This window comes from Carex rostrata, chromosome 32 (assembly GCF_964058835.1).
Source record: "Carex rostrata chromosome 32, lpCarRost1.2, whole genome shotgun sequence".
In the NCBI taxonomy this organism is placed as follows: domain Eukaryota; kingdom Viridiplantae; phylum Streptophyta; class Magnoliopsida; order Poales; family Cyperaceae; genus Carex; species Carex rostrata.
The window spans coordinates 3,200,765-3,228,140 of record NC_135949.1 but is presented as its reverse complement, the minus strand read 5'-3'; the positions used below and the strand labels follow the sequence as shown (position 1 = coordinate 3,228,140).

Below are 27,376 nucleotides of genomic sequence, written 5' to 3'. Positions count from 1 at the left end.
ACACCCAACTTGTTTGGTTTTTAGTACAACACTTAAACCGGCTAAGAAATTGTTCAATCCCCTTTAAAAAAAATGGGCTCAACTCCAAGAAAAAAGAACTGTAAGATGACATAAGGGTTATGAAAACTGATATAGGGATTGAAACAAAAACTGGTAGAAGTGTTTTGACAAATACTATTTATTTTATCAGGGCTAGCTAATTTCTAAATTGCAGTCAAAGATTTTACAAAATATCCTTTCTTGTTTATTTCAGGATTGATTTTGTTCGTATGAGGTTTATATATATTTTTTATTGATTGTTGGTACAATGTTAAGGGCTTTAAGGCAGAAGTGATGACATCAATTTCAAGTTGATTGATCTCATACGCAAGCAAAGCTGAGCAAATAATATGAGAACAGAATAATGAAATGAGCAAGGGATGTATTGGACTTCATCTTAGCTGTGTTATTGATGGAGCTTTTTTTTTTTTATATAAAATTCTAATGTATCTATATGTATAACAATTAGGTTTAGTTTTGTAGGTTTGGGTAGGTTGTAATTTAGAGCTTATGGTTGTTTGGATATGTTTCATTTAAGGCGATATTTATTCATGATGGATTTAGAATTTTATCAAGTTTATGCTATTAAATGTTGCAAAATATTTGTCAATTGGTGAGGGATACTTTTTATTAGGGTAATTTGGGGATTTTTCTTTATAATATGTAATTCAGTAATAAATTTTGTAATGTAATAAAGAGTGTGGATTTGATTAGTGTTATTTTTTTTTAATCTTTTGATTACTTCACTTCTCAATTTGTGAATATCCTGCTTATCATGATTCAAATTGTTTTTGTAATAATATGTATTGTTTGTGCAGCTGTGTGTGCATGGAAAATTACATATCAGATAATTTGTTATTTCTATAAATTGAATAGAAACACACAAAATTGAACTTGCAAATTGTCTTCTCAAAATATTAGTCTACCAACCATGAACATTATTGATTGATATACAATGGTACAATAAAGTTTGAATTTGAATATAAATAAATAGAAATAAAATATATTGGTACAGTTGTACCAACCGCAATTTGGTACAACCAACATCAATTACATTTATGTGTGCATGACAAAAATATATTTACAGTCCACAATATTTAAGTTCTAATCCTAAATCATATAGAGTGTTGTCCAATTCTTGTTGTAAAAATATTCATTCCCAGTTTCCCACTCTGCAATCCTTCCTTAAAATATTCATTCCCAGTTTCCCTTGTCCTTTTATTTTATGTCATTTGGTTACCTACTCTGCAATCCTTCCTTAAAATATTCATTCCCAGTTTCCCACTCTCGCTAAATAAAAAAGAAACATCGACTACTGTGCAACGTCTTCTCCACACCACTTCTCCTCAGATCTCAACCCTCTCTGGTGCTCTTTACTCTGCACACATTTCTCACATTCACCACTCAGATCTAAGGTTCTTTCCTAATAGCCTCTTCAAAGAAATCTACAGAGCAAAATGGCAGGGAATTTGATAACCTCTCTGCTCTCTCTAGCCACCAATATGCTCCCCTCAATTAGAGCCTCTGTGCAGGCTCCTTCTTCCTCTTCCTCAAATTCTAATAACTCCGAAAGGGGGCGTGCTCGAGCTTTTGAGGAGGATCTGGAGAGGTTGATGCAAACTCTGGAGCGGATCAAGACTACACTGTACGATGCTGAGGAGAGGGAGATCAGAGACCGTTCTGTAAAGCTATGGCTTAAGGAGCTGAAGAAGGTCGCTTATGATGCCGAGGATGTGCTCAGCGAGTACCGATATGAGGTCACCCGTGTCCAACTAGAGGCAAGAAAGGCTTCTGAAGTCTCAGATTCTCACAAGAGTAAGAAGATGGAGGTTAGTACCTCGTGCATATAGATATTAAAAATTATCTTACTTGTGCAAATGTTATTTTTCTTCTCGTGTGGTACTAAAACTTAATAGAGGATGCTTGAATTTTTTATTTATTTTTTAGCTAGATTAGTATTCACCGGAATGTATGGTCACTTGTTATATTATCAGCCTTTCCAATCTAACATCAGAGTGATCACATAATATAATATAATATAGTTCCAATCTAATTATCATTTTTAAGTTAACAAATAATGAAATTTGGCATACTTTATAATATATACATTTCTTTTTGGACAGTACATTGAGTACATTGTTCAAATTCCGGATGACATGGTTGATCGGCTTAACAAAATAAGAAGTCGATTTGATGAAATTGCGAAGGATCGTGAGGCTCTCCAATTAAGGGAGAGTGATGGGGCGAGGCGTCTGAACAATAAACTTTTACGACCCCCAACGGGTCACATGGTAGATGAGGCAAGCATTTTTGGGAGAGATGCCGAAATAGAGGAGGTAATCAATTTGTTACTATCTGAAAAAGAAAAGCCCTTTTCGGTCATTTCGATTATTGGAAAAGGTGGTCTCGGAAAAACCACCATTGCCCAACTGGTCTACAAAGATGAGAGGGTAACCCGGTGCTTTGATTTATGTGGGTGGGTATGTGTCTCTGAAGAATTTGATGTTGGGAGACTCACTAAAGCAACCATTGAATCAGTCCCCAAAATCAATTACAATTTGAGTGAGTTTTCATTACAAGGGAAGCTTGCAGAAACTGTGAAGGGAAAAAGAATACTCCTTGTTTTAGATGACCTGTGGAACGAGAATCAAAGTCTTCGGGAGTTGTTCCGGGTTCCTTTTAAAGAAGCAAAGGTTGTTAGTATTCTTGTTACAACAAGAAATAAAAAGGTTGCAAAGGTCATGCAAACAACGACCTATTTTAGTCCTACTAACTTGCCTGAAGATTCATGCTGGCAGTTGTTTCAGCATTATGCATTTAGTGGTACAAATTACACTGGGCAAACACTCTTCTTGAAGAGAAAAATGGGAAGGGAGATATTGAGAAAGTGCGACGGGTTGCCATTGGCTGTGAAGTTGATTGCAAGTCTCCTTAGGCATGAAACAAATGAAGAGGATTGGAGAGAGATTTTAGAAAGTGATATTTGGGAATTAAATTCATCGAATGATATATTCCCAGCACTTCAGATCAGCTATGATCATTTACCTCCCCACCTTAAGCCGTGTTTTTTGTTTTTCTCTATGTACCCAAAAGATTACATATTACAAAAGATGGATTTGATAGAATTATGGATCTCTCATGGCTACATTGAGTCCAAGGGCAAAAGAAGAATCACAGAAATTGGTGTTGAATATTATGAGGAGTTAAAACAGAGGTCCTTTGTTGATCAATTTTGTGAGGAGTCCAAGTTGCACGATATAATCCATGATCTTGCTCGACTTAATTCTGAGAATGAACATTATTCGGTAGAGATCAATCAACCACTTGATATTCAAAAGGAAAACGTTCCTCAAGAAGCATGTCATTTATATGTAGGTGGTTTCTCTGGATATGTAAATCAAGTTCTCCAACAAAATCTGGTGGGTTTAAGAACTCTTTCTATCAAAATGAGAAAATGCAATGGAGATTTAGAGCACGAGTATTGTATAAACAATACCGAGGCAATGGACCTAAATTCAAGCTTGTCGGAATGTTATAAAAAATGTTTGGGAGATTTTCAAATATGTAACCTCACAAAATTTGAAGCACTCAGGGTATTGGAATTGAAAGGGTTTAATTTGACAAGAATTGTTGATTCCATTTCCGAGTTGAAACATCTAGTTCATCTTGATATTAAGTGTCGATATCTTAAAACATTGCCATTATCTATTGGCCTCCTTTACAATCTACAGACTTTAATTCTTGATTGCAATTCCCTTGAATATCTACCTGAAAGTATTGGTTCACTTAGTAACTTGCGGAGATTAATTATGGAAGACGGTCGTTTTTTGGATTATCTCCCGCATGGGCTTGTTAATTTTCCAGCAATAAAGACAATGCAAGCATTGTTGACAGTTACAAATGTAGCTTGGTTAAACGATATGACGGACCTTGAAGGAAATCTCACTATTTGTGGAGTGAGTAATTTAAAAGATGCCCAGCGTGCTAACATGAGAAATAAGTGCAAACTTGAAGCTTTTAATATAAACTGTGATCCTGATTTCATCGGTTGGTGTCTTGACCCTGCGAAATCAAACCTGGAAATAATCCTCGGACCAGAAATAAATGCTGATTTTTCTTGGTTAGAATCCCTCCAGCCACATCCTAACCTCAAAAAACTTGCAGTAGGATGTTATTCTTCTGCCACAGTGCCGAGATGGATGTGTGATCCATGTTCCTTGCAATCAATTAAAAAAATCTTGTTAGATGAATGTGACAAGATTCAATCTCTTCCATTCAACAATCTTCACACTCTCAAGCACCTCATCGTTCGTTATTGTCATGGTTTCCAAGTTCTACAGCTAGAGCAGCTGTCCTCACAGCTTGAGAAATTGGAGATTTCTGGTTGTCGCTTCCTTGAGTTGATTACTGGACTAGGGAATCTGGATAAGTTGGCGACACTGAAAATTTCCAGGTGTAATGTCCTGAAATCAATAACAATGGATGGACTACATTTGGTGGAATCTACTGAGCCAATTGGTGATTCCTCTCATGAAAAGCCACATATCGGCCGACATAGCATTTCAACACTTACAAAGTTGGAAATCGAAAACTGTAAATTGCTTTGTGTTCTACCAAATGGATTGATTCCATCAATTGAGGCTGCCCTGACAGATCCATTCATCACTTATGTTCGTGTTCATCACTGCGGTTGCACTGACATTGAAATTGGGAATCTACAATATAAATCAAATCAGGTTCATAAATTTTCCTATTATTATAATTATTATTATTTTAATATTTAGAATTAAGACCACTGAACTTTTTTGCTTTTATGTAACCATAAGCATTGGTAGGATTTTTGTTGACTAATCAAGCTGCAAAATTACCTGTTTAGACAAATAAACATTTCATATTTATATTACTTGTTCAGTTGTTTGTTGCTGCTACAAAATTAAGCTCTTGTCCAACTTTTTTTGCAGCGTTCTATTCGATGATGTCTTCCTTTGGCCCACAAGGAACATTTAGGAGTCCCCTCGAAGACCCTCGATAGAAATAAATTTACTATTTGATTTATTACATGTTTTGTAATACACAGAAAGAATTTCCTTTTCTCATGGGGATTCATTTTAATTGATTTTTTTTCTATACTTATTTTTTTTTTGGGTTAATTTTCTATTTATCCTTAAAGACTTCTTCAGTTTCTTATTTACCCCTACAATCTTTATAATATTTAGTATATCCCTCAACTATCTTGACATTTTTCCATTTACCCATATAGCTAAAAATCTATAGTTAAACCTTGTCATAATTTTTATTTTCCTATTATATCCTTCTCTTTTATTTCATCTCTTTTATACTGACAAGCTTAAAAATGCTCACTGAATCATGTTGGCGGTCAGCTTCAGGATTTGAGAAGGTAAAGTTCATGATGAATTTATCTTGGTTAGTGTCGGTGTCGTGTGCTTGCATTTTTCATTTTTTTTACTGAGTTACATTCTTCGTGAGTAACTAGTATCTATCAGGTGTTGGGTGTGATGCCAAAGTGGCTTACCAGTTCCACACCATGAGAGAAGAAAGGTTTGAGTTGTTCTACCGTCTGGTAATATGGATTTTTATTTCCACCTCAAGTTAGCCACTGTTACTTGTGTAAGTGTGATGGTCCAAAATGTTCTCTGTTGAATTTCTAAGTAATAGATTTACTGACACAAGCTATTAGATGAGTAAACTAATTCTCTTATTGTTTCAACATCAAGTTAATTGAATAAACTAAACTATGCAAAAGAATGTGCTAGAAATGTACCAGTTCAACCAAGGAGTAATACACATTCATATTTCTCATAGGCATTTCATCAAACACGTACCGGAGAACTTGTGTGTGTGTGTCTCTGCATGCACGTGCACGTGATTTTGCCTTCATCTTTATACATATATCATTAAAAGAACAAAAATAAAAAAGTTTATTGGATGAATATTTGATTAGATTGTTACCAATAGCTCACTTCTCAATGAATGTAAACTAAGCTCATTATCTGGTCAGCACCAGACGATGCACCAGGAAGCAATATGTAAAATGTTTTTACTTGGTCTGGAAAATTAGATGAAAACTCAAATGGGTTCTTAATTAGCTCCAAGCTTAATAATATACTCCTCTCTCCTTAGCGCCCTTCTTTTTTTACATCATTAAAACAACATAGAAGAGATATGCCAAACTGTTGTGCGACACTCTACAGTTGGAACTTTGTACGCTTCACAGAAGTGGATGTACGATCATAGTAGAAAATATCGGCCGATACTGATACGGATCGGCCGATACATATCGGTATCGGCGTACCCCGATCCGATCCTGAGCCGATCCTCACGTAGCAAATCATAAAGAAAAAATAAAATAAAAACCCTGATCCTGAGCCGATACCAATCCGATACCCTGATCCTATATCGGTATCGGCCGGGACCGATCCTGATCCCGATACCGATAATTCCTACTATGTGTACGATTATGGATCCGTATCAAACCCAAACGCTTGCTTTATTCTCAGATCCAAATAGACTTCTTTAATTTTTTGAAATCTGGCTTTGAAAATAACAATTACCACTTATCCAGGCAAGCAGAGTAACTACTCTGCTTTCTCATTGCCTTTGTTGCCTTTCTCGCAGATACCAACAAAAATGTATTTTTCTCACATTGCACTTGAAATCTCGTATTTCATCCGCTAATATTTATGACGCTTATTATGTGTCCATTGCACTGGAGAGGTCGCACAACAATTCAACCTTTCTTTTCTCTTTGTTGCTGTACCAATTTTTTAGTTTGTCAAAGGATCAAGATAAAAGAGAAGGGTATAATGGGAAAATATTTTTTTTGACAAGACTTAACTATTGATTTTTATATATATGGGTAAATAGAAAAAAAGTAAAGAGAGTCAAGGGATATATTAAATATAACAAAGAGTACGAGGTAGATAAGAAATTTAAGAAGTTTTTGATGAGGGTATATGAAAAATTAACATATTTTTTTCTTCAAATATTCACCTCTTAAAAAACGATTAAGCAAGTCAACAGTCAATTTTTTGTAGTTATCCTTATCTCTACTATTTTCTTTTTCATTAGCCAATATATCTGTGTTGTGCATGGTAATTGGAAGTATTAATTAAAACGGACCTTTTGAAGGAACAAAAACCTACTAAGCCGATCCTTTTGAGTGGAAAACAAATCTTTGGTCCCCCTTTTTGTTATCACACTGCAAAATTTTCGCATCTTATCTATAGCATTGTCGATCTCAGTCATAATGACTTCTCAAGTTTGTAGTTTTGGCTGTACCATTTCTGCATTATTGCAGAACAACCCCTGAAATAAAATATATTACACAATTTAGAACAAGGTTTCCTATCCTACAGTGGCAACATATATAGGCCAATCGCAACAATCAAATTGGAAAATAAAAGGAAAATAATATCTTTGACACTAACAATTAGTGCTAATCAAATGAGATTGTCTGTTTTGGCTATGATTTTTTCCATCTTTTCCAAGATGTGCCCTATATTAGTGTTAGATACTTTTATCAATATATCGGTTGACGACATTTACCTTCAGCTATAAAAAATATATATATATATATATTAGTGTTATATATTGAAATAGCTGATGCTTTACCAAATTACATTTACTTCCATATAAAAACATTTTCAAATAAAATTATTTCATTTTTTTTTTCCAATGAAAACATTTGATTCCACATAAAACAATTTTTTTCATATTTTACTAGATGTCTGTCTAGCTTTCTTTCAAATAAAGATTATGAAATTATTTCAACTTAAAATTTGTTCGCCAAATATTTTAAGAAAATATTGCTACAATCTTCGGTTTCTATTGGGTGACAAAATCATTGTGAGTCCAACATCTTCCCTTGGGGAAAAATGATTGCAATACTTTTGTTTTGTGCTTTATAATTGTCAATTAATATTAACATGAGCCTTTTCAAGGAAGAAAACCTATGAAGACGATCATTTTCAATGAAGAAAACAAAAAATTATACACTGTCAAGTTTAAGAATACAAAGTTGACAAAGTTAAATCATTCATTTGGGCTTTACCTATATGGGATTTTCGATAAACCCAAGTGACAAATCCTTTCACATTTGAATGCATGGGAGCTTTCTGTCAATTGAAAACAAACATTTTAAATTTGCAAAAAAAGGGACTAAACTGACCTTATATACACCAATTAATGAACACTACAACTTAATATAGACAGGACAATGAGATTTTAATTATGTAGTCAAAACCTAAAATTTTATCGGTTCTTCTAAACGACTGGAAATTATTTTCGGCTTTTTTAGTTAGGGAATATATATATATTTGTAGTTTGAGGTATTTTTGGTTCCTTCTGTTAAAGCAAATTTTCTATACAATTAATCCATTACCCTGTATTAATTTTTATATTATTTATAAATAAAAGTACTCTATTTATGTATACCTGCTATATAAACTCTTGAACCCAGTCCATCAACACGCTTTCTGAATTTACTCATTGTGATTTTGGAGCAAAGATCTTCTGTGATTTAATCTTTACACAAGAAATATGTTGCGGGTGAAATGTAGAGAGAAACCGGGTCAAAAAGTTCATCACTACATAAATCTTGTACGATACCGTCATGGGAAACTAAAAATTGAGAAGCGAGAACTAGTGGGTCCCATGTAGTTTCTGCACTCCTACAGCAACTGGGATCAGTTTGTGGCTGCATTTCTACAACTATTCGCGTTGAAGTTGATATTTAGTTGATTACTCATCCGCAGCATAATAATAATGCAGCTTGCAATAAAATTTTAAATGCTAAAAGGTATGCACTTCTTCACAAAGTCCTTGAAATTATATAACTTCTAGTATTTAAGTAGCGCATTCATTAGTATATCTATATTTTAAAGGTGTATATTTCATTAGACATGCATATACCGATTTGAGATACATTTTCTTTAGAGTATGAGATATGTTTCATTCAACTATTACATGTAATTGTGTTATATTGAATAGAAAAAAGTAATACATATTTTTGTGCTATGATATTCCATCATATTATAGGAAAGAACATATTTTCACAATAATTACAATTTTTTTTATATTACACTTATAAAATAGTAAAATAATCTTCATTTGCTAGCCAGCAAAATTTATTCTTATTCTTTGTTTTACCTACATAATTTTGTACATAGCTATGCTTTATTATTTTTATTAGATTTGAACAAAATTTATTGATACATAGAGTATTTGATACTAATTAAAAAAATTAGAAGCTTATTTCTTTTGTTTGTAGTTCAAGTGATATGTCATATGCGTGCATATATCTGTTTTTTTATTTCAAACGGTCGATCGAAACTGCTCAACACGATCTCCATATGAAAATGTACCTGGTTATTAAATTTAGATTTTTTTTAGATTTTTTATACTATTTTTTTAGATAGGTAGAAAATCACTAAATTTTAATGGTCAAGAATCTTGAGTCCGAATCCTCTGAGGTAGCATAATATTTGAGTTTAGATCTCTAATCAGAATCCGGGTCAATCTGGCCCAAGGTGGAATGCACGGGCCCCTTTAATAAAGCGGATCGGACGGTCTGAATCTAAAATCAAAATTTCTATTACCTCATGCATATAAATTCTAGAATCTTTAGATCAAGTGATTTCCTAGCTATCTAAAAAAAATTGTAAAAAAAGTTTCTTAAAAATGTAAAATTTGGTCCTCAAGTTCATTTTCATATAGAGGTCATGCTGAGCAGTTCGGATCGACCGTTTGGACTTTGAAAATGGAGATATGGAGCCATAGTACAGACTGGTGTGCGCTATGCATAATATCGTAGCCTCACTCGTACTAACAAATAAGGTGATTGGCATTGGTCAGGTACTCTAGGGGCTAAGTACGAGAAACTGGGCGGAGATGTGAGATGGATGGGAAAGCCTGATGAGGTATTATACTTGTGTTCTACCCGTGTTTCAGTTTGGGTTCTCATACATATCTTTTGTTTCATTTTAGGTGATATATGAATCAGCAATAGGGTTAACGGGTATTGACCCGAAGGAATGCATAACAGTAGGTGATTCTCTGCACCATGACATAAAAGGATCAAATAGAGCAAACATTCAATCAGCATTTATCACTGGAGGCATACATGCTGACGAATTGGGTCTTGGTTCTTTCGGTGAAACGGCCAGACCTGATGCCGTGCATTCTCTATGTACCAAGTTTGATGCCTATCCCAACTTTTTTTTGCCTTCTTTTACGTGGTAGAATTAATAAATTAAATTTCCCTTGTTTAGGGAATTGGATTTGTAATTTATATATTTGCTTCTGTCACTGGGCAGCGAAGAACATTAATTTTACAAAATATTTTGAAAAGGAGGTTAGGTATTCCTGGTTGAATACATGTTTTTTGTGATTATTCTCATAAAATACTCCTGATAGTGTTACTGACGGTAACCTTAATTGAACAATTTTAAATCAGTCTAGCCACAATCACAAAATAGGCAACACTTTTTTTGATGAAATATATGCTTTATATATTGAGAAATGCTTGTTTGTCCTTGGCCATTTTCTTCACAGACATTGAAAAGCTGATTCAACACCAAATATGAACAAGATACAAACATGAAAACAATAACATAAATAGGTGAGGAATGAGAGTAAATGATCGAGGCATGGCTCGATACCAGTAAACTCCTGTCTATAATGTGCACATGTAATGTAGTATCAGTTGGCCCTGTACTTAGCCACAAATTCAACAATATTTTTATACGAGCTTCCGTCTTCTCTCATTGCCTCTTGAGCCTTCTCTCTCCATTTCTTTGCTTTCCTCCTGTACTCCTCACACCTCTCTCCTTCCATCACCTCACTTATGCACCTTACAATCTCTTCTCTCTTCACCAACCCGCCGCTCTCTGGTTTAACCCGTTTTCCAACCTCCCAAACCCCTTCAACATATTTTGCATTCATCGGTTGATCTGTCCACTGAGGCATCCCCACCATTGGCACACCTAGCACGAGTGCCTCTACAGTTGAATTCCAACCGCAATGTGAAAAGAAGCACCCCACTGCTTGATGCGCCAACACCTCTAGTTGCGGGCTCCAAGAGACTATAACCCCTCTGTCTTTCACTTTCTCAGAAAAATTTTCGGGTATTTTGTAGGCTTCTACTGACCTGACGACCCACAAAAACGGCTTGCCACAGTCGTGGAGTCCATATGCCAGTTCCTCCATCTGCAGGCCATGCTGCCAAAGGAGGTATACACAACCGATTGCGGTGGTTTTGAGTCGAGCCATGCAATGCAAGGGGTTGTGGTTGGCGTGTAGAGGTGGAAACCATACGATGTGTCAGACGGGAGTTGGTTGTCGAGGTACGAAGACGGTACGGTTGGCCCGATTGTTTTACCGCGCCATTTAGACTCCATGTACTTTGCCTCCTGAATATATATACATAACATTTCTTTTGTGAAGTAAAACAGATGAAGCAATTAAGTAATAAGTCAAGCAATTTAGAATTCCTTGTAATAATTTGATTGAGACTCTGCAGATTTGACTTCTACTCGATCATTGTTCAATCACATCAATTGATAGTATAGTCCTTGTACTATTATGGTTTTATTTTATTTTTCTTTGAATAACTTTTGGTTTTGTTGACTTTTGAAAGATCCTTATCATGAAACCGTCAGCACTACTGTCATCATACAAGTACCTAATATCATAACTAATGTGGATATTTTTTGTTTATAGATTTAGGAGCTAAAGATAAGTTGCCAAAAAAACAATATTTTTTACTTAATTACCGAAAAAAGGAGAAAAATATAGTATTTTTTTTTTATGAAGTAGGCAAACCTCAGGTTCAAGTTCATAGAAAGAGTTAACAAGCACATCATCTGCCTTATTTAGCCACTTGAATTGTGCCACAACCATCTCCAAATAAGCCGGGTACGGCCCGGCCCCAAGCATAAATGACGGCAAATCCTCGGGTTCAAGAACGGGCAATCCGGGCACCACTAACGGGCTCGTCTTGACCGGCACCTTGACCTGATCCTCCCATGTGTGTCCATACACCACGTTCACGGCACATGGTTGTGTGAAGAATGCGGCAGAGGATACTCTATGCCGCCTTGCCACTTCACCTGCCCAAGGAAGGAATGCATCATACACTAAAACCCTGACCGGCCGACCCTCGGTCGACTCAGACCGTAGTAGGTTGTCTAGTGTCTCTGAGCCGGTGATCTCAAGCCGGGCCAAGTAATCTGTGACAGAGTTTATCTGTGATATCAATATCTTCTTGTTAATTTTTCTTGGATTAAATTAATTATCATATTGATTTGGAGCTAATTTATATCTCAAAGCTGTAATACAATATGGTTGCAGGAAAAGAAAAGAAGAGAATCGTTGCAAAAAGCACCTCTGAAACAATTTTGCAACAGCTAGTTGCAAACTGCAGTTCATGAATTTCAAACAAGTAGTTACAATATGTTTTTTTTAGAAAAGACCCTATAAAAATGAATTTGCTAGTTGCATACAATTCAGGGAAGTAAAATCTTATACAACCAAAAGAAAAATAATGACAGTAAGTGCAGATTCTGGTTAAGAAAAAAAGATACAAATAATAAAAAACAAACAGTAAAAACAAAAGACTTTGCAGAGCATGACTTATTCGGTATTGATTATATCATATGTTCCTTGTAAAACACAAAAACTAGAAAATCCAAGAGAACAAATTAAATAATTGAATTGTTCAGTAATATATTCTCAGAAATTATAAAACCTCATAGTAACCACCACGGTCAAATCCGTCAGAGATCGGGGCGATACGAACAGGACCGGGGTCAGGATTGGTGGAGGAGAGAATGTAGCTGGTGGTGGTGAGAGTTGGTTGGAGGCCGTCAAATGTGAGGCAGCAGCAGCACATGGCTGCACCTTTCAACGCCTTCTCCTTCCTCTGCCATGTTAATTTGTACAGAGCAGGCCTTGAGATGTAACAAGAGAAGTATTGGCAAGGGAAAGAGGTATGATATATGTATGATGGATTCAAATCTGCTGCTATTCTCTTTTCGTGAACAGTAATCGTGCTATACCTGTTTTTCCGAATCTAGCCATTTAATTTTTTTTTCGGAAACAGATCTCAAATCAACATTTTTCAAAACTTTTCTGTGCATGCAACTTAAAATAATTTGATGACTGGATTTGAAAAAGCATAAAATAGGTTCATGCAGGAGAATAACAGCAGATTTAGATCCATGTATGATAGTGATAGACTGATAGTGTTGACTTTATGACTTTGACTTCAATGTATGATCTTGTTGTATTATTATTATTTAAATATAAGATATACTACCAGAAAAAAGTAACAGATATGATATGATACAGGGGCAGCATTCATTGCTGACTTTTCAATTTTTAAGCAATTATTTAAAGAACACACTTCCTCCTCCTCACAGCTGGTACAGTCCAAGTAAAGATATTTTCACTTGATTTCTTTAATAAATTCATATTGTGTTGCCGACGATTTCTGAATATTTTTGTTGATTTATTGCTATATCTAATCAGTTGGAAATAAAATCGAAAAACTCAAAATTTCTATTTCAACCCATTATTTTAATCATTAGATATATGAGGAGGGTTCAAATGCCTCCATTTTTAAAAACTTTAATAACTCAAAATTTAAATCTTAAAATTCAAAATAAAACCATTAGATACAATCTATATTATTTTTTCTATGTGCCCATAAAAAAATATCACATTTTGATTTTGCTTTTATATGAATCAATAAGTTGAAAAATCAACGTCTAGAAATTATCCACATTTGTATACATTTTTACAAGCTCAAGATGACAATCAAAACAAAGTTGAAATGCCATAAATTTTTACAGGTGCATAGATAAAATGATATAGTTCATATCCAATAGTTTTATTTTGAATTTTAAGATTTAATTTTTGAGTTATTAAAGTTTTCGAAAATGAAGGCGTGATGGAGGCACAAAAAATGGAGGCATTTGAACCCTCCTCTAGATGTATATATCTCCTTTTTTATATCTATTTATAATACTTTTGAACTTCAGGGCTCAAACGAAAATTATTATTTCTATTTTTCAGTTCCTTTTTTCTTTCAAGTTTCAACACGTAATAGTACACCTATTAGATTAAAAAATAATAATAAAATAAATAATTAAGCCAAAGGCCGCATGACCTCTTCAATTAAAAACCTCATCCGATTGAATGTATATAACCAATTTTAATTCTAACAGAAGGCGATTAACTTCCCCTTGGTTCGCTATCAATTATTTCTGTGGTCGCGACTAATAAGCGATAATACCGAATTAAGATGTCACGACCCGGGTCGTGATCAGTAAGAGATGAGGTTGAATTGTGAATGGTCGTTGGAACTAAAGACAAGAAGATTAAAGACGGGCAATTAGTAAGAAGGAGCGAAGAGACTGACACGGAGTTTTTCCACCTAAAATATTCATTTCTACTCAGATCTCAACACTCTGGTATTAAATAAAAAATAAACATTAACTAATGTACAAAGTCTTCTCCACACCACTTCTCCTCAGATCTCAACACTCTGGTGCTCTTTACTCTACACACATTTCTCACATTCACCACTCAGCTCTAAGGTTCTTTCAAAGAAATCTACAGAGCAAAATGGCAGGATGTTTGATAACCTCTGTTCTCTCTCTAGCCACCAATTTGCTCCCCTCAATTAGAGCCTCTGCGCAGGCTTCTTCTAATAACTCCAAAAGCAGGCGTGCTCGAGCTTTTGGGGAGGATCTGGAGAGGCTGATGCGAACTCTGGAGCGGATCAAGGCCACACTGTACGATGCTGAGGAGAGGGAGATCAGAGACCGTTCTGTAAAGCTATGGCTCAAGGAGCTGAAGAAGGTCGCTTATGATGCCGAGGATGTGCTCGGCAAGTACCGGTATGAGGTCACCCATGTCCAACTAGAGGCAAGAAAGGCTTCTGAAGGTTCAGGTTCTCACAAGAGAAAGAAGATGGAGGTTAGTACCTCGTGCATATAGATATTAAAAATTATCTTACTTGTGCAAGTGTTATTTTTCTTCTTGTGTGGTACTAAAACTTAATAGAGGATGCTTGAATATTTTATTTATTTTTTAGCTAGATTGGTATTGTCACACCCCGAAACATGGGGTCGTGCAGTCCCGCCATGAATATATAGTCTCCTATATACTCACAAGGCAAGTACGATGTAAACCTAACATAATAACGGTTTACAACCAATCTAACTTACCATTTAAGTAGTCAAAAATCATATTTATACAAATATGATTTATATATTTTCGACATATACTCACAAACATATAATACCCATTTCCAATACCATTTCAAGCACATTTAAAACATAATAATCTATATTAACATAAAGTATGTATATTTATGTCGTATTTAGGGTTACAATCAACATGACATGGTCTGATAAGAGGCTATACAACAAAATACCATGCGATGGTTTAATCAAACACCAAAATGGACACATTGAGTTGGCATACCCTAAATCTATCCGGATTATGCCTCACTTGTCGAGCTCGAGTCCCTTTTACTCGCGTTTACCTGAAACACATTCAATCAAATAAAATTCCCCGAGGGGGATGGGGGGGGTGAGAAAACTTGTCATCCGTTTCCTCAGTGCGGAATTTAATTAGGGCTACTGGATTTGTAAGAAATTCATTACCAGAACTAAACACACACCGCATTTGAGTATCAATTCAATTATGCAATAATAATGAATGCACATGCACCAAGAATAGAATCAAATGAAATCCAACTCATATCACATTCAAAAGCAATCGATAAATTCTCAGAATTTTCTGGGCTTAACTGATAACTTACCAAGTCCGGTTATAAATGATAGATATCAACTATCTATCGTATCGGGCTTAACCATTCTATTCTCTGGTTTATAGTCGTACATTCATATCAATTCATCAATTCCGATTTATGGTCGCATATCTCGTGATTATGCAACGGATCATCACTCTTATCAAAGAGTGACCAAATAAACATTCAATTTACCACAGTTTCACTACTCCTACAATCACAATTCAATTCCCTCACCCAACCGGTACTGGGTCAATTAGGGTCATTCTCCGTATGCGCATATGGGTCCTGAATCAAAGTCTAGCGTCGACTCTAGACTTTGCAATTACAATTCATTCATTCAATTCAATTCAATTAAGTACTGTGGTTCCATTCAATTATCAGAAACGATAGAACAGAAATCGATAAAACCATACCAACATGCTAGATCATCACAATCATATCAATCCAATTATACTATTACTTTTCCTTATGCAATGCGGCGAATAATGCTTTCAAGCAGAGATTCAACATGTTAGTATGCACAATGGTTCAATTAGAAATCCAATAGATATATATATATATATATGCACAGTTATTTAGTTCAAAGAAATACAAATCAAAACAGATCCCGTGAACCCCCGCACCTGATTATGAAGAGCGTATCTCGCACTTATGGTTCGGACGTCTCGAAAGATCCCGCAAAATCTTGCTCAACCAAGCCTACACCTATATTAACATATATACTTAATTCAATATTTGTTCGACGATTGATATGCTTACTTGAGTGATATTATTTTCTATATACTTTCCTTAACATAATCCATATAACTTTGTATCCACCTTCTTGGTGTTAAAAATAGAGAGCGCTATTTGAGAAAGAGTAAACAAGAACACAAAATAAATGAAAACAGAATTATAGACAGCAGCCCTAAATTCTGACACTTGGTTACTAAAATTGCAATAACTTTTTATAGGAAACTCCAAACAACTTGAAACTTGAACTGCTAGAAACTAGACTCCGAGACGCATCAAATAGACTCTTCATTTGTCCAGAATGATTTAGAATTGCCCATTCAAATTAGCTCCTTAATCAGCCTAAAAATCTGCCCACTGTGCAGTCACGAATTTAATGGTAAATCAAGTTTGTTCATCAACACTTGCTATTTTGATTCAATACGTTGGACATCATAGAATATGCAAAGTTCACCTTTTAGAATTCCAATTGAACAACAACATGCACAAAAGAGGGAACAAAGAAAAGAGATCAACTTATACCAACTTGGTCTCCTATTTATTTATTCTTGAGTAGCTATCTGTGCTCACAAATTATTAAATTAACTTCAAAATAATAATTTCTTCTATTCAAATTTATTTTGAAAACATTACTTAAGTTTAATACATTTTGCAACTAGTATTTCTATGAAATTCCCATTAGACAAGACTTATCCTACAACTTTTTACATCCTGTTACAAAGAGGTCCCTAGCCAGGGACTGTTTTCTAAACAATTTTATTTTCTGTCACCAATCAGTCCCTAAACCTTGTCAGATCCGAATTTTTACACTACAAACCCTGTCATTTACCAGAATTGACCTAGAGCTGTTCAGAATACTGGAAATTTAGAGAACAGACCCTGAAATGTTGCAGAATAACGCAAAACTATGCAGAATGCTGAAAAATTACAGAAATGACCTTGGGCAACTCAGAATAGCATACCAGTATACCAGAAAATGCTGAAACGGAATACTATTAAACTGGAAATCAATACCAGCATAGAGAGGAGGGTAATTTTGGTTATTCAAAGTTGTATAAATAGGTTAATCAACCCTTCAAGGGTAATCATGACTAATTCAGAATTTTAGAAGGAAAATCAAGCAATTGTTGACAAGTCATTCAAGCAAAGGAAATTTAATTAATCAATGACATACGTAGGTTGAGAGAAGAGGTCATCAAAACTGATTCAATCCATTTTAAATTTCAATAGGCAAACTTAATTTAACACGAGAGTTTCAACTGATCAAAACACTCAAGCCTTAGTAGTAACTATAAAATTTGCGAGGGCCGGTTTGAATCAAGCACAACAACACTAATTAACTTCATGAAGTCAAGAACATTGCATAAATCGACAATGTCACATAAAATTCAGATTTATCAATTTTTCCAACTACACAAACCCTAAATCAATCATAATCAAAATAATTTCAGATTTTAAGAGAGTGAGAGAAGAACTTACCAATCAACACCTTTGTTTGTTGGATTAGACTAGACAAATCAAAATATTTATCTAATTTTCGGATTTGAACCAAACCCTAGATAGAAAATCAAGATTAAGATAGAATTGAGAAGAGAATCACTAAATTAACAACCTAGAAGCATAATGGAGATAGATTACTCATCATTTATACAAACATTTCAGATTTGAGCAAAACCCTAGCAATGGAGATAAAATTCAGATTTTTGATGAGAGAGGAGAGAAAGGGAGTACCAATGGGGAAGCTAGATGGCCACTAGAAGGAGAGATTCTCAACAATTTCCATTCTTTTCTTCAATTTCTCAAGGTTTCTTGGTGGATTTTTGAGAGAGAAGAGATGATCTCTCCTTCTCTTTCTTTTGGCAGCAAACACACAAGGGAGCAACGAAGGGAGAGAGGGGATTGAATTGTTTACATGCATTTTGGACATTTTTCAAAATAGACCCTCCACTTGTTTGATATTACTAAAAGAAGAATATACATATATATATACAATTTAATTTAACAATTAGGCTTTTAATTCAATTTGCATTTAAAAATTTTATTATTTATTATTATTTTTTTTTCACGGTGTTACAGGTATCCACCGGAATGTATGGTCACTTGTTATATTATCAGCTTTTCCAATCTAACATCAGAGTGGTCACATAATATAATACATTTCCAATCTATTTATCATTTTTAAGTTAACAAATTATTAAATTTGGCATACTTAAATAATACATTTCTTTTTGGACAGTACATTGTTCCAATTCCTGATGACATGGTTGATCGGCTCAACAAAATAAGAAGTCGATTTGATGAAATAGCAAAGGATCGTGAGGCTCTGCAATTAAGGGAGAGTGATGGGGCGAGGCGTCCGAACAATAAACTTTTACGACCCCCAACGGGTCACATGGTAGATGAGGCAAGCATTTTTGGGAGAGATGCTGAAATAGAGGAGGTAATCAATTTGTTACTATTTGAAAAAGAAAAGCCCTTTTCGGTCATTTCAATTATTGGAAAAGGTGGTCTCGGAAAAACCACCATTGCCCAACTAGTCTACAAAGATGAGAGGGTAACTCGGTGCTTTGATTTATTTGGGTGGGTATGTGTCTCTGAAGAATTTGATGTTGGGAGACTCACTAAAGCAATCATTGAATCAGTCACCAAAATCAATTACGGTTTGAGTGAGTTGAGTTCATTACAAGAGAAGCTTGCAGAATCTGTGAAGGGAAAAACAATAGTGCTTGTTTTAGATGACGTGTGGAACGAGAATCAAAGTCTTTGGGACTCGTTAAGGGTTCCTTTCAAAGAAGCAAAGCTGGTCAGAATTCTAGTGACAACTAGAAATAAAAAGGTTGCAGATGTCATGCAAACGACCTATTTTACGCCAACTAACATGCCTGAAGATTCGTGCTGGCAGTTGTTTCAGCATTATGCATTTTGTGGTACAAGTGACACTATGCCACCACACTTGGTAAATATGGGAAAGGATATTATGAGGAAGTGTGGTGGGTTGCCATTGGCCGTGAAGTCTATTGCAAGCCTTCTTAGGCATGAAACAGATGAAGAAAGGTGGATAGAGATTCTAGAAAATGATCTTTGGGAGTCCTATCCATCAAATGATATATTCCCAGCACTTCAGATCAGTTATTCTCATCTACCTGCCCACCTTAAGCCGTGTTTTTTATTGTGCTCAATGTACCCAAAAGATTACTTATTAGAAAAGATGCATTTGATAGAGTTATGGATTTCTCATGGCTACATTGAGCCCAAGGGCAAAAGAAGAATCACAGAAATTGGTGTTGAATATTACGAGGAGTTAAAACAGAGGTCCTTTGTTGATGATTTTTCAACTCGATTTCAAGAACGCTGTAAGTTGCACGATATAATCCATGATCTTGCTCGACTTAATTCTGAGAATGAACATTATTCGATGGAGATCAATCAACCACTTGATATTCAAAAGGAAAACGTTCCGCAAGAAGCATGTCATTTATATGTAGGTGGTTTCCTTGGATATTTAAATCCAGTTCTCCAACAAAATCTGATGGGTTTAAGAACTCTTTCTATCGATATGAGAGAATGCTATGGAGATTTAGAGCACGAGTGTTGTATAAACAATACTGAGGCACTGGATCTAAATTCAAGCATGTTGGAATGTTATGAAGCATGTGTGAGAGATTTTCAAATATGTAACTTCACAAAATTTGAAGCACTCAGGGTATTGGAATTGAAAGGGAATGATTTGACAAGAATTCTTGAAATTCCTGATTCTATTACCGAGTTGAAACATCTAGCTCATCTTGATATTAAGTGTCCAGATCTTAAAACATTGCCATTATCCATTGGCCTCCTTTACAACCTACAGACTTTAATTCTTGATTGCAATTTCCTTGAATATCTACCTGAAAGTATTGGTTCACTTAGTAACTTACGGAGATTAATTATTGAAGCAGTTTTTTCATTAAATTATCTCCCGCATGCGCTTGTTAATTTTCCAGCAATAAAGACAATGAAAGCATGGTTGAAAGTTACAAATGTAGCTTGGTTAAAGGATATGACGGACCTTGAAGGAAATCTCACTATTAAAGGAGTGAGTAATTTAAAAGATGCCCAGCATGCTAACATGAGAAATAAGTGCAAAGTTGAAGCTTTTTATATAAACTGTCATCCTAATTATGAGAATGGGTGGGTTGACCCTGCGAAATCAATGCTGAGAATAGCCCTCGAATCAGGAATAAGTGTCCCTGATGCCAATTTTTCTTGGTTAGAATCCCTCCAGCCACATCCTAACCTCAAAAAACTTGGAGTAGGATCATATTCTTCTGCCACAGTGCCGGTATGGATGTGTGATCCATGTTCCTTGCAATCAATTCAAGAAATCTTGTTATATAAATGTCACAAGATTCAATCTCTTCCATTCAACAATCTTCACACTCTCAAGCACCTCGTCATTGAATATTGTGATGGTTTCCGAGTTCTACAACTAGAGCAGCTGTCCTCCCAGCTTGAGAAATTGGAGATTTCTGGTTGTTACTGCCTTGAGTTGATTACCGGATTAGGTAATCTGGATATGTCGGCTACACTGGAAATTTCAAGGTGTGAAGTCCTGAAATCAATAACAATGGATGGACTACAGTTGGTGGAATCTACTGAGTCAATTGGTGATTCCTCTCATGGAAAGCCACGTATTGGCCGACAGAGCATTTCAACACTTACAAGGTTGGAAATCTTGTTATATAACTGTGACAAGATTCAATCTCTTCCATTCAACAATCTTCACACTCTCAAGCACCTCGTCATTCGTGATTGTCATGGTTTCCGAGTTCTACAGCTAGAGCAGCTATCCTCCCAGCTTGAGAAATTAAAGATAGAAGGTTGTTTCTGCCTTGAGTTGATTACTGGACTAGGGAATATGGATATTTCGGCTACACTGGAAATTTCCAGGTGTGAAGTCCTGAAATCAATAACAATGGATGGACTACAGTTGGTGGAATCTACTGAGTCAATTGGTGATTCCTCTCATGGAAAGCCACGTATTGGCCGACAGAGCATTTCAACACATACAAGGTTGGAAATCTTGTTAAATAACTGTGACAAGATTCAATCTCTTCCATTCAACAATCTTCACACTCTCAAGCGCCTCATTGTTAGTAATTGTTATGGTTTCAGAGTTCTACAGCTAGAGCAGCTGTCGTCCCAGCTTGAGAAATTGGAGATTTCTGGTTGTCCCTGCCTTGAGTTGATAACTGGACTAGGGAATCTGGATATGTTGGCTACACTGGAAATTTCCAGGTGTGAAGTCCTGAAATCAATAACAATGGATGGACTACAGTTGGTGGAATCTACTGAGCCAATTGGAGATTCCTCTCATGGAAAGCCACGTATTGGCCGACAGAGCATTTCAACACTTACAAGGTTGGTAATCAAATACTGTAAATTGCTTTGTGTTCTGCCAGATGGATTGATTCCATCAATTGAGACTGCGCATTGACAGAGCCATTCATCACTTATGTCCGTGTTCTTCACTGCGGTTTCGACTAACAGTGAAATTCCCCATAAATCATATCAGGTTCATAAATTTTCCTATTATAATAGTTATTATTATTATTTTAATATTAAGATTTTAGACCACTGAACTCAAATACTGTAAATTGCTTTGTGTTCTGCCAGATGGATTGATTCCATCAATTGAGACTGCGCACTGACAGAGCCATTCATCACTTATGTCCGTGTTCTTCACTGCGGTTTCGACTAACAGTGAAATTCCCCATAAATCATATCAGGTTCATAAATTTTCCTATTATAATAGTTATTATTATTATTTTAATATTAAGATTTTAGACCATTGAACTTTTTTGCTTTTATGTAACCATAAGCATTGGTAGGATTTGTTGACTAATCAAGCTACAAAATTACCTGTTTCGACAAATAAACACTTCATATTTATGAGTAGAACTAGGGTGTTCTTAAGCTCACCAAAGTGTTTGGTGAGCTTGACTCCAAAACCCGTCAAATCGGTTTCAAATGACGAATCCGAACCGTTGGAACCCGTCTATTTTACGTGTGATGCGTCTACATGTGAATTTTTTTAACTTTCGAATTAGTTTAGTATAAAGTCAATTGGTCAAAATTAGAAGGTTAATAAATTAATTTTAGTGCATTCATTTTTTGAACATGTTTTGACCGCTTGACTTTATACTAAACTAATTCGAAAGTTTAAAAATTTCACATGTAGACGCATCACACGTAAAATAGACGGGTTCCAACAGTTCAGATTCGTCATTTGAAACCGATTTGACGGGTTTTGAAGTCAAGCTCACCAAACACTTTGGTGAGCTTAAGAACACCCTAGTTCTACTCCATATTTATATTACTTGTTTGTTGCTGCTACAAAATTAAGCTCTTGTCCAGCTTTTTTAGCAGCGTTCTATTCGATGATGTCTTTCTTTGGCCCACAAGGAACATTTAGGAGTCCCCTCGAAAACCCTCGATAAAAATAAATTTACTATTTGATTTATTACATGTTTTGTAATACACAGAAATAATATATACTTTTCTCGTGGGGATTCATTTTCATTGATTTTTTTTTTATACTTATTTTTTTCTTCAAATATTCACCTCTTAAAGAACGATTAAGCAAGCCAACAGTCAATTTTTTGTCGTTATCCTTATCTCTACTATTTTTTTTTTTTTGATAGCCAATAGATTTGTGTTGTGTATGGTAATTGGCAGTATTAATTAAAACGAACCTTTTGAAGGAACAAAACCTACTAAGCCGATCCTTTTGAGTGGAAAACAAATCTTTGGTCCCGTTTTTGTTATCGCACTCCAAAATTTTCACATCTTATCTATAGTATTGTCAATCTCAGTCATAATGACTTCTCAAGTTTGTTGTTTTGGCTGTACCATTTCTACATTTTTGCAGAACAATCCCTGCCACGAAAGATATTACACAATTTAGACCAAGGTTGCCTATCCTACAGTGGCAACATATATAGGCCAATCACAACAATATATATACTTTTATCAATGGCTGATGCTTTACCAAATTACATTTGTTTCCATATAAAAACATTTTCAAATAAAATTATTTCATTTTTTTTCCAATAAAAACATTTGATTTCACATAAAACCATTTTTTCCATCTTTTACGAGATGTCTGTCTAGCTTTCTTTCAAATAAAGATTATGGAATTATTTCAAATTAAAATTTGTTCGCCAAATATTCTAAGAAAATATTGCTACAACCTTAGGTTTCTATTGGGTGACAAAATCATTGTGAGTCCAACATCTTTCCTTGGGAAAAAATGATTGCAATATTTTTGTTTTGAGCCTTTTCAAGGAAGAAAACCTATGAAGACGATCATTTTCAAAGAAGAAAACAAACAATTATACACTGTCAAGTATAAGAATAGGGCTGCTAATAATTAAGGTTCGGCTCAAACTCGACTCGGCTCAATGAGAGAAGCAAAATGATTCAGCTCTAACTCGGCTAGATTTTGAAAGAAAAAGCTCGGCTCGGCTCAACTCATGTAAACACTTGGAGCTCGCGAGCCGGCTCATATTTTTAAAAGTATGTATTCTTTAAGAGTGTCAGTCTCGGATTCGACCCCAATAGTCCATCAGGGCATTTTGGTGGGTACTGTCAGTCTCAGACCTGTATAAGTGGAGCCTACAATTTCAAATAAAATCATAATTGAAGATATCTAAATATATGTAAGAAGTCTCTTAATCTTGTCGTGCATCATGTAATTCTCGTTCCAGTAATAAAACAGGTAGCTAACAGCTATCAAGTAATTGTGGGCTAAATAGTATATGGTTTCTGAAAAACTGATTGTGAAATCACTTCCTAAACAGGCAGCACATGTGGGCCATGCAACTGGATCAAAAGGGAACTGGCATCCTGAGCAGATTGTCAGTAAGAGAATCAAAGTATGGTGGCCTATTGACAAATCGTAAGTTTCAAATTATGAAGCTATTCATTTTTCTCTTTGGGGTTGCAAGTATTTGTTGGGTTTGGTTAAGTTTGTTGTTAATGAGCTGAATGATGTTCTCTGCTATAGGTACTACGATGGTTTTATTCAGAAGTGCTACCATTCTGAGAAGACGTACTAGGTAATGTAGCTCTTTCTCTGAATATTTTCTGTGGAAATATTTCCACAATCTTTTCTGAAACTGTCTGGCACAAAAGTAAATGCCACCACTTCCTATTCTGAAATTTTTGATCAATTTGTTTCATCTTATGTTACTAATATATTTTTTTTTCCACACATTTCTTATACTAGGTTATGATGGTGGCGATTTTGAGTTCCAATTTTCTTGAAGGATGAGGTTTGGGAACTATTAGAGGTGATACTGGTAACTTTTTAGTATTATCTTGCACTGTTTGGTCCACATCAAGGATTTCTGTACTAGATAATACCAGAACAAATTTGCTTTAACTGAGTTGGTCCACATCAAGGATTTCTGTACCAGATAATACCAGAACAAATTTGCTTTAATCGAGTTGGTCCACATCAAGGATTTCTGTACCAAATAATACCAGAACAAATTTGCTTTAACCGAGTTGGTCCACATCAAGGATTTCTGTACCAGATAATACCAGAACAAATTTGCTTTAACCGAGTTGGTCCACATCAAGGATTTCTGTACCAGATAATTCCAGAACAAATTTGCTTTAACCAAGTAATGTGTTGAATGTCAGTTTTCATAGTGCAAGAAGTATTATATTAAATCTGTACTTAACTAGATGGAACTTCCATAAGATAAAAAGAAATTTATTCTAAAGAATATCTGGTTTACTGTTCTCTTTACTTAACTATGCAAATCAAATTTTCTTTTTAGGAGGTAGACGAAGATGCTACACCCCGAAAAATCGCAAGTCTTTATACGACAGTATCAAGAAAATCGAAGTAAGCCAACGAAAGGAGCAAGAAAAGAAGTGGAGTAGAGGTCATCTTTCAAGTCTTAAAAAAAATGGTGCATCGAATAATTTTGAGTCGAATTGTAAATAAAATTGTACTTGTGTTATATTTAACATAACTTGTATGTACACATTTTAAGATTTTTTTTTTAAAATAGAACTGATTTTAATCTTTTTAATTGATCCTAGGATCGGTCGAGTCTTGTTTTATAGCTTCTCCATGTATAGTGATTGTTCTGTTAAATTTTTTAAAAAGCAATTCTATTTAAAAAAAAAATCCATTTTAAGTGATAGTTTTTTTTTTTTTTTTTAATCTTGTTTGGAACTAAATGGCTTAACATCGGTTAGATGATGCAAATGGATAACAACAGATACTCAAAATGTTGAGATGTCAGATACAATCAGGTTGAATATCAAAACAAAATAAAATATAATTTTTTTAATTTTGAAATAATCAGAACATGTAGTCTTAGGTTGTGGGAATCTGAATAATTATAAAAGAATGCATCGTACATCTTTTATGCAAAATGTAAATTAGCTTTCTATAATTGACAGAAAAAAAATATTTATATGATATTAAAACTATACAAACTAGAAAAAAGAATATACAATTACAAACTTTCTAAGATATTTTATTTTTTAATAGAACCAATTTTAAATATTTTAACAGAACAAGCACCATTGATTTTGTTTTTACAAAAAACAACTCCACCGATCAGTGAAGCTATTTACTATTGATTTTTGTGGTAATTAATGGTCAGATTGTATATATAGGTCATAAAATGGCTCCACTGATCCAGCAGATCAGTGGAGCAACATCTTTGTGCCTCCATCGATCCATATGATGGTGGAGTCATTTTTTTGTAAAATCTAAATTAATGGTACTTGTTTCGTTAAAAATATTAAATTTGATTCTACTTGTTTTAAAAAAAAAATCCTTTTCTAATGGCTACAGTTTTCTATGTTGTACTTTAATAGAATGAAAGAAAAACCCTTATTTCAGTATTAATCTTGATTAAAGAAATTGAAATGTTTGGAAGAGAGATGCAAATAGATAATTAAAACCCTTATTTCAGTAATAATAGTAGTAATAATACAAATAGATAATTAAATAAGGAGGGTATTTTCATACTAGTAAGTTAAGAATTTTATTACTTGCACATATTGAAATGACTACATTTTACATCGATTATTTAGACTTTAAAAATATAAATATAAATTGATTCGCGGATTGCAATGTAACATAGACTCACTCTTTTTATTTTTTAGTAAAAGTCGGTTCTTTGTCCCCATATTTGTAAAGGCAATTAAATGTTACTCGACATGGGAAAATTGGCAGGAAAAGTTGACTGTTTTTTTGTAACTTTATATAAATCGATCATTCATATTGTTAAGGTTAAATGTTAATATTATTTTTATTGCATTGAATCAATAAAATAGTAATCAATATGTTAAAAAACCATGTTATACCTTTGTTTGGTTTTGGCCTTGTAGCTATAGTCACAAGATTCGTAAATTAAATATGAATAATTTTTTTTTTTTTGAGATGATAAACTGAATGTCGAATTATTTGGTTGATCGAACTTTAACCGAATTAAATCTGAATAATTCGTGAAATTTGTGAATTATTCGCGAATTTCTCTCGAATTTTTTCCATAACATTTTGTTTTTATTTTATTTTTTATTTTTTGCTATCTTGCGGGATTGAGATCTCTGGTCCGAATAATTCTGAACCATTTCCGAATTATATCCGAATTACAAACTTTTGACCTCGCCGAACCGAATCCAAATAATTCATTTATCACTATGCTTGTAACTATTAATTTTACCTAAGGTAACTCAATTTTTGAGTTTAAA

General features: G+C 34.6%; 2 protein-coding genes, 1 long non-coding RNA gene and 1 pseudogene across 4 annotated transcripts; 2 read left to right on the top strand and 2 right to left on the bottom strand.

Moving 5' to 3' along the window:
• Window positions 1-1,496: 1,496 nt before the first annotated feature.
• On the top strand, window positions 1,497-10,299 carry LOC144547805 (putative disease resistance protein RGA3). Its single transcript, XM_078296495.1, has 4 exons — window positions 1,497-1,868; window positions 2,163-4,494; window positions 9,913-9,977; window positions 10,045-10,299. Exons 1-4 carry the CDS (start codon window positions 1,497-1,499, stop codon window positions 10,297-10,299), a joined length of 3,024 nt encoding a protein of 1,007 aa, XP_078152621.1.
• Window positions 10,300-10,638: 339 nt separating this feature from the next.
• Window positions 10,639-13,420, bottom strand: LOC144547804 (UDP-glycosyltransferase 79-like; annotated as a pseudogene). Its single transcript, XR_013509153.1, has 4 exons — window positions 13,406-13,420; window positions 12,806-12,979; window positions 11,881-12,303; window positions 10,639-11,468 (listed from the first exon to the last, which is right to left on the bottom strand). The product of XR_013509153.1 is annotated as a UDP-glycosyltransferase 79-like (transcript).
• A 1,161-nt stretch (window positions 13,421-14,581) lies between these two features.
• LOC144547803 (putative disease resistance protein RGA3) lies at window positions 14,582-24,711 on the top strand. Its single transcript, XM_078296494.1, has 9 exons — window positions 14,582-15,039; window positions 18,689-18,707; window positions 18,796-19,869; window positions 19,960-21,200; window positions 21,348-21,541; window positions 21,767-21,889; window positions 24,299-24,371; window positions 24,454-24,551; window positions 24,660-24,711. Exons 1-9 carry the CDS (start codon window positions 14,686-14,688, stop codon window positions 24,709-24,711), a joined length of 3,228 nt encoding a protein of 1,075 aa, XP_078152620.1. The 5' UTR covers window positions 14,582-14,685.
• A 7-nt stretch (window positions 24,712-24,718) lies between these two features.
• Window positions 24,719-25,222, bottom strand: LOC144548114 (uncharacterized). Its single transcript, XR_013509246.1, has 3 exons — window positions 25,159-25,222; window positions 24,868-24,978; window positions 24,719-24,835 (listed from the first exon to the last, which is right to left on the bottom strand). It is a non-coding gene; the product is annotated as an uncharacterized LOC144548114 (long non-coding RNA).
• Window positions 25,223-27,376: the final 2,154 nt, after the last annotated feature.

Bases quoted from the DNA above. Each gene is read 5' to 3' on its own strand.
- LOC144547803 (XM_078296494.1), top strand. From the start codon at position 14,686: ATGGCAGGATGTTTGATAACCTCTGTTCTCTCTCTAGCCACCAATTTG. The intron at 21,890-24,298 runs GTGTGAAGTCCT...TCATAATTGAAG, and splicing joins GCTACACTGGAAATTTCCAG to ATATCTAAATATATGTAAGA. The intron at 24,552-24,659 runs GTAAGTTTCAAA...TCTCTGCTATAG, and splicing joins TGGTGGCCTATTGACAAATC to GTACTACGATGGTTTTATTC.
- LOC144547805 (XM_078296495.1), top strand. From the start codon at position 1,497: ATGGCAGGGAATTTGATAACCTCTCTGCTCTCTCTAGCCACCAATATG. The intron at 1,869-2,162 runs GTTAGTACCTCG...CTTTTTGGACAG, and splicing joins ACAAGAGTAAGAAGATGGAG to TACATTGAGTACATTGTTCA. The intron at 4,495-9,912 runs GTAATGTCCTGA...GGCATTGGTCAG, and splicing joins GACACTGAAAATTTCCAGGT to GTACTCTAGGGGCTAAGTAC.